Source organism: Nanorana parkeri, unplaced genomic scaffold (assembly GCF_000935625.1).
Source record: "Nanorana parkeri isolate BGI_ZX_2015 unplaced genomic scaffold, ASM93562v1 scaffold1638, whole genome shotgun sequence".
NCBI classification, from domain to species: Eukaryota; Metazoa; Chordata; class Amphibia; order Anura; family Dicroglossidae; genus Nanorana; species Nanorana parkeri.
In genome coordinates this window covers 4681-12497 of record NW_017307906.1, presented here as the reverse complement: position 1 = coordinate 12497, position 7817 = coordinate 4681, and the positions used below count along the sequence as shown (strand labels likewise).

At 41.6% G+C, this 7817-nt stretch overlaps 1 protein-coding gene across 1 annotated transcript in view; it reads left to right on the top strand.

The window, feature by feature from the left end:
- Positions 1-5448: 5448 nt before the first annotated feature.
- LOC108799130 overlaps positions 5449-7817 on the top strand; it is a gene marked incomplete at its 3' end in the record, with an annotated part of 4383 nt that continues 2014 nt past the window's right edge. Inside the window, exon 1 of the mRNA XM_018570950.1 lies at positions 5449-5560. Within this exon, the coding sequence (XP_018426452.1) occupies positions 5449-5560 (112 nt within the window). The remainder of the gene's footprint in view (positions 5561-7817) is intronic.

The window sequence follows — 7817 nt, the reverse complement described above, 5'->3', positions numbered from 1 at the left end:
TGTATATATATGTATATATATATACATATATATATATATATATGTATATATATGCACAGTATATAAAGTCACAGTGCCTTAGATGATCATTGTGCCTCCACTATGAGGCACATGACACAGGAAGCCTTAGGCACAGTTACAATATGAGGAATGGAACTACTATTATTCAGTAGTCAATCAAATGTAAAGGTCAATTTTTTTTAGGGTACTGCATAGGCGCAATAAACATTTGTAGATGTTCACTATAAGACAGCAAATTTTCATATATTAAATTTAGGTCCACTTTAATAGTAGCTAGACAGGATGGCATTGCTCATCTTTTTCACAGTCCCTGAAATCATAACCCCCAATCTGATGGATGATTGGCTTTTCAGCGTCCTTCACCGGAGAGTAGGTCTTGTGTCAGGTAAGGGCGTCCCGAGGCGTAGTGTCCCCCGGAGTGAGGTGGCATTGTCTCTGAAAAGGGTACAAGATTGTCCCCACAATGTAGATAGATTAACATCTATTAAAGTGAATGATGACTGTATGCCACATGCTAACATTTATATCTACAATGGTGGATTTTGTAACATTAAACATCAGCTGGAAAAAATAATAATAATCTACTGTGACATTAGACCTCTAAAGACTGAACATATGAACAGGCTAGCTGTGCCAGGGGCGTTTCTTACCAAGGATCAGCCATATCAACTAGTCAAAAGTTTTTTAGTGGACAGATGGCAAGTTGCCAAATAAATTTGTATTCATGAAACTAAAATGTTTTGTTTGGTTATCCCATGCAGCAATATATTGTGAACTGTTTGTTTATATATTAAACAATCAGGAATTAAGAATTGGCCGCTAAAGGTTTTCCACCCAGTGCACACAGGAGGTACATGGGAGATGGGCTTGCCAAACATCGCATTCACAAACATACTGTACTTCCATGACCCAGTTGTGATATCATTGTGATCAGCACAACACAAACATACAGCTCCCCTACAGTTAAATAAGAGGGCACAATCTAGGTTTGTTTCAATACTTTAAGTAAATCTAAATTCAAATGTTAACATCTTGTCAGGCTAGATAAACAGAAAAGAAGGATTGGAATACTTACTTTCACTGTAGAAAGTTTTGCTTCAGCCTCTACTGTAGTGTTGGTCATATGTGCAAAAGTCTTGGCATTTGGTCACGTGATCTCAGCAAAAGGGCGAGGTCAGAGATCACGATGGCTGATCTTGCCCTTCAGCAGAAGTCATGTAAGCAAAGGTTTAGGCTTTTGATAATTTGACTGGCATTGTAAGGACTGTGGAGTAATATTGTTTCCAGGAAATATAAGCATTGTAATCCTTTTATTACCTTGTAACATAGCATTAAGTTAGCATTTAATTATAGCTCTGCTCTGATGACGTCCTGGCACCATGCCCACGATGTTGTCAAGTCTTGTAACTAGATTCTCAGCATACATTACTGCCTGCGGAAATGATCTTTTTATAGTAATGAATGTTGATAAAGTATTTCAACTGCTGCATTTCACCCGACAAGAAGACAAGTCTCTCAGGCCTTGTTCACATCAAATGCGGACCACATCTGCATATGTTTCGGCACACACAGTGCAGTGGGGTTTGCCGCGTTTTTGTTAAAAAAGCCTAAAATGGGCTTCCAGTGCGTTCCAGGGCATTTGCATGCGTGTTTGAGCAGGAAAAATAGGGCTTGCTGTAGTTTTTTTTACATGCTCTGGAACTGAACGCTGCGGTGTGAACTAGAGGCAGATGTGAACTAGAGGCAGATCCTGGTGGTGGGAGACTCCATCATCAGGCGGACTGACAGGGTAATCTGTCATCGGAACCGTGAGCGTCGAACAGTGTGCTGCCTGCCGGGGGCTCGTGTTCGACACATTGCGGAACGAATTGACAGATTACTAGATGGGGTTGGGCACGACCCCGCTGTCATGGTGCACATCGGCACCAATGACAAAATAGTATGGAGGACCAGAGCTACGAGACAAGGCTACTAAATTTAAACATGTTCACATTGGAGGTGAGGAGATTGAGGGGGGATATGATCTCCATGTACAAAATGTTCAATGGTGGTAGCAACATTAGCTATAAACTGTTTAAAATTAACTCCATTACAAAAACTAGAGGCCATCACCTAAAATTGGTGGAAAAAAAATTCCAGCACAAGGGGCGAAGGGAGTTCTTCACAGTAAGATCAGTTAGGGTCTGGAACTCACTGCCACAGGCGGTGATTTCAGCAAATAATGTGGAATTGTTCAAGAAACTTTTGGACGATTTCGTAAGGGACCGCAATATACAGGGGTACAGGTAATATACAGGGGTACAGGTAATATACAGGGGTAGATGTAATATACAGGGGTACGGGTAACATACAGGAGTACAGGTACTCCTAGAATGAGATCCTAATAGGTTGGACTTGATGGACTAATGTCTTTATTCAACCTCAAATACTATGTAAAATACCACTGGAATACATTCAACGCAGTTTTGATCCGTTCTGTAACTGCTCTGCACTGCTCCTGGAACGCGCTTGCTGTGAGCTAGCCCTCATGTGGAGGTAGCAGACATCATGCATGGTGACCACCCTGTGGCAGTATTATTTTTGTGTGTTCTACTGTGATACTTGTGACCATGCTGACTGGGGATGTAAATAAATTGTGTTTTCTGGTATGCAGATCACCCAGCATGTACTAGCTTCATGCAAACCATTAAGTATATGTACATAAATGATCCACGGTAGGGCCAAATAGCTGCAGCTACTACATGCATTACAGTGTCTTCCAGGTACAGGAACAGCTACTGTGCTAAGCAACTTCCCAATGCTGTTAAAACATAGTGATTTGCTTTCCTCAGCACAGCAGCCATTCAGAGAATGCCTAGTATAAATACTAGGTGTTCTCTGATTGGATAAGGGGTGATGACATGAAGCTGCAGCTGCTAAAGTTAATTTTATGTGGCCCTGCCAGAAATTATTTATATGCTGGACCAATGTAAGTATATATCATTTTTTAAACAAGAACTCCAGGAAAAACATTTCTTAACCCCTGCAGTGCGGGGGTAACACTGCCAGGTAGTGCTTATTTTTGTGTATGTGCGATAATAACAAAGTTATATTCACCCGATCCTCCTCCTCTCCAGTGATGGAATGTCCATAGGCGTCCTTACGTCCAATAGACAGTGTATAGGACGTGATGACTCACAGGAGCTTGGCCCGCTGGAGTAGAGGGGGAGAGAGGCTGGAAGGACTGGTCTAACAGCCAGCTGGCTTGCAAGGATCGGGTGAGTATAACTTTTTTATTGTAGCATCTAGACGAAAGCGAGCACTTAACCCTTGCAGTGCGGGGGTTGCCCCACTACAAAGGTTAGGTATATATTGCCTGGAGTTCTTCTTTAAAGCTGGAGTTCAGCTAGGCTGATAGCTTTGATCCTAGCTTCAAAGGTCCGTTTAAAGAAAAAAACTACTATTGGCTTCTACAGATTGGAGAGACAGTTCAAATAGTAATAAACTGTAAGAAATTAACCAAATGGTAATTAAAAGTGCTAGAACATCACAGATGACAATGTAATAACTCCATTCAACATGTGCAATATCAGTTCATACTGAAATAAACTCTGTATATTGTTCTTTCTTTGCTTGCCTCTCTTCCTCTTGTAGATATATCAGTTGATGATGCTGGTTGGTGTCTGTTGACCTCTACAGTGATTGTTCGGGACATCCAGTACATAACACTGCACAGAAGTCCAGTCGACAGTTTGGAAGTTTCTATGCAGAAGAACAGTTGATGTTAATAAACATTGTTATCATTTAAAATCATTCTGCTGGGTTTTTTTGAGCGCCGTTGACCTTTTTTTTTTTCATCGGGTGAGTTCCGCCCTATAAGTTATATTGCAGGAAGTTTATTATTAGACATGTAAATGTATCTTATTACACACGACATAAGAGATTCATACATTGTAGACTGATTCTGATTACTGCTCTTTTGATTACTGTGTTGTTCATTTGTTACAGTTTTTTCATAATTAAATATGCCTGTATACCAACTGAGCCTATGTTGAAAAAAATGTATAAGGAGAGGTTACAATCAGTACAAATTGCACATAAAACCAAGCAGTAAGATATAGATGGCTGCAGTTATCAGCAAATATAAAAGATGAGGTCACTCCTACTCCGCTCACTCAGGAAGCTTCCTCCTTAGTTCTTTAAAAGTAAATTCCAGCTTTTAAAAGAAAAAAAAAAATGCACAAAATATGCATTTATTGTTTTCTTTGCATTACAGTCAGTAGAACACTGGTGCAATTATCTGGCTTCGGCAGACTCTTTCTCCCATCCATGTCGGTACATAGGTACTGTAAAACAGTAGAAAGGTATCATGGCACACTCACAAACCAGCATGTAAAACAACTTGTCTCACCACTAAGGTTAATAACAGAGGTTTGGATACACGTCTTCTGCAGAAAATGTGAAAACCGCACAGCCGCGCCAAGGCACCTCTTATAGTGCGGTCCTAACTCTAAACTATGAGAGTCTCCATCTTGGAGCACATGGGGGCAGAAGGTTTCAAATTGGGTGCAGGTTTGTCAGGAGGAAGCCCAACATGCTGGTTTGTGAGTGTGCCATGATACCTTTCTACTGTTTTACTGTTCAAAGCCCATTTCGTGTGCACCTTACTGTATAGCTGGTGACAAGTTGTTGATTGCGTTTGTCATTTGTTTTGCCTGTACATAGGTACAGATATTCAGTAATATGGATGGGACGCAGTGTCAACGGACTACAAGTGGGGTGACGTGATGTCATTACACTTGTATTCCATTGAGAACTAATGAAGAACCTCTGCCACGGAGGCTTATGAGGCATGACGTTTCTCCTTTCACAAGTCCTGCCAAACTCAAACAATTCAATAATTGTAAACAAGCCTGCGGGGAGAAGAACACAGTGACTCTGGTTGGTTGGTGGGGGGTAACTGGGGGGTTGTGATCTGATCATGTTTCATGTTACACCCTAAAGCCTGGTTCACATCTGCGTTCAACATTCAAGCTCTTTGCATGCGTTTGCACACTGTGTTTGCTGTGTCCGGCCCCATTGATTTAAATGGGGTCATATACTCGCGGCAAACGCTGCAAAAAGACTCCTGCACCACTTTTGTGCGCATTAGCACATGTGGAAATGAAGTGAAACCCCATGCGATTTGCCGACCACTTTTGGGGGGCCATTCAAAATGAATGGCACCACAAGTTTCGCATTTGTGCACGATTGCGCAAACGTAAGCTCCACCCTGTGCTAGGTGGTTTGTTATTTACAGCAACTTTGGGTTCTCCATGGAAATCCTAGTTGTTATTCAAAACTTATGAAACCACAAGACTGGATGGATGAAATGTGTAGACGTCTTCACTTGCTTGAATTGTTCATTTACTTTTTCAATTGTTTTTTTCAAAGCAGATGACATTAACGATGGAAAGTGCCTTTTTGGAACTTTACCAGCAGTTCAAAATGTTGCAAGCTGTATGTTCACAACAAGCACAACTTCTCCAAAGATTGATTTCAAAGGATGCCAATATCGCTGGTAAGAGAGATCACTGGGCTAACATGAAGCAAGGTCAGACCTGGACCCACATAAAGCAGGGTCAGACCTGGTCTCACATGAAGCAGGGTCAGACCTGGTCTCACAAGGAGCAGGGTCAGACCTGGTCTCACATAAAGCAGGGTCAGACCTGGTCTCACATGAAGGAGGGTCAGACCTAGTCTCACATGAAGGAGGGTCATACCTAGTCTCACAGGAAGGAGCATCAGACCTAGTCTCATATGAAGCAGGGTCAGACCTGGTCTCACATGAAGCAGGGTCAGACCAGGTCTCAGGTGAAGCAGGGTCAGACTTGGTCCCTCATGAAGCAGCGTCACACCTGGCCTTGCATGAAGCAGGGTCATAGCTGGTCTCAAATAAAGCAGGGACAGACCTGATGCCACATATAACGGGGTTAGATTTGTTGCCATATGAAGCAGGGTCACACCTGGTCCCACATGAAGCTGGATCACACCTGGTCCAACATGGAGCAGGGTCCCACCTGTACAATGTATATTATTAGCTTAGAAATTCTAGATTTTACAACAGGTTAATTTTCCTTACTTTAAAGCTGAAATGTGAGAATTTCACAATAATATTTCAGCATTCATATAGCAACACAATGATATCTGGCTTGAATAATACAGTTCAGTATTCATTTTCTCTCTTTGTCTATGAACATTATTAGGGATTTTTTTGCCACATATAAACCATAAGAATTAGTATAACATTTTATTATTTATATAATAGAAAATAAAATCATCTGAATACTTGTATAGAAATCCATAGATCTAAAAGATGTTATTATTAATATTCAGAAAGTATGAGAAAAAAAACAAAGTCATTATAGTGTAAATCCCTAACTCCTAGTTGTCTTTCATGTTACTGATTTATCAAAAGTAAAACAAAAGAAAAATGGGGCAGCTAGAAATAACAATTACACTACCAGAATGTCACGTGCCATTTTCTCTACATAAAAAATAGGTAGGCAGCTCAATTAATTGCATCTAAACAGTAGGGTACAACAGTGAGGGACAACTCCACAATAGATGAAAAAAGTACATTTAATCCTTAATTCCTCAATTTTGCAGATTTAGGGAACTAACTGAACTTCTAAACTTATGATAAAAGAGAAGTTTAGGGCTACATGCATACTAGAGCCAGTGAGCAATGGTTAATAGAAAGCCTTATAGCTCTCCAGTGTAGGAAAAGCCAGTGTCTCTGGGACCCATTTACAGGGTGGAGATCAGTAGTAAAAAAAAAACAAAAACAAAAAAAACAGTCAGCAGTCAAAAAACAGACGCTGTAGTCTGTGTTCACTTTGCAGCACAAAGCAATACATACAATGAATTCAGAAGGACCACACACCAGCAGAACTTCACACCAAATGCCCTTATACACTTGGTATGTACTGGGAACATATGAAATGCTAAGCACCCTGTTTAAGGTATATGTAGCCCCTTCACCCTAAGTGGAGTGGCACTTTATATTTAGTGTTGCTGAAACCGTAATCAGTCTGGCATATTTGTAGTCTGGCATCATTTGGTCATTCCTAGGTGTTCTGCTATTGTCTGCACTTATCTGTAGTGGGGTTTGACCCTGCTACAGAGTGGGGCAGCCAATGGGACAACACCAAGCATGTTTATATCTCTTTAACCAATCACTAGGAGTTTCATAGCCAGTGGTGAATGCTGAGGAAGTGCATAAATACTCTGGAATTACCATGTGTTCAGGGCAGTCCGCCCCGGGCCTAGCCTGGAGGAGTGATGTACACAGCTGAAGAAGCTGACTAGGCATTAAGCCTGAAGGAAGGCCAGATATGGACCCAGGAGGGGTCTGGAACTATTTGGGAAGGAAAACCAGAGGAGCCCTTTGACTGCTGAAGGTGCCAGGAAGACCAATTTGGTTTGGACCTCAGGAGCACATCTGGTGTCTCTCAGGGAAGATCTCAAGAATGTCCTCTATCCAATTGTGGTTCTATTACACAGTGTTATCCTCTGCTAAAGTGTTCCTGCACTGTGGAAGCTGGAAGGGATTGGTGAGTCTGGAGTCTATTTTGCCAATGGATGTCTGTAGCCCTATACCTTCTCTGCCAGTTTAGCTTTTCTATAATAAAGCATTGAAAAAGTACTTTAAGTGACTGGCGCCCAATTACTGATCACAACCCACAACCAGGGTAAGGATCCATCCCTGAGAGTTAAATGTCAGCCCTCCCTGCCTCTGGGGTTCACCACATGCCTTTGGGGATCGGGGATCGGGG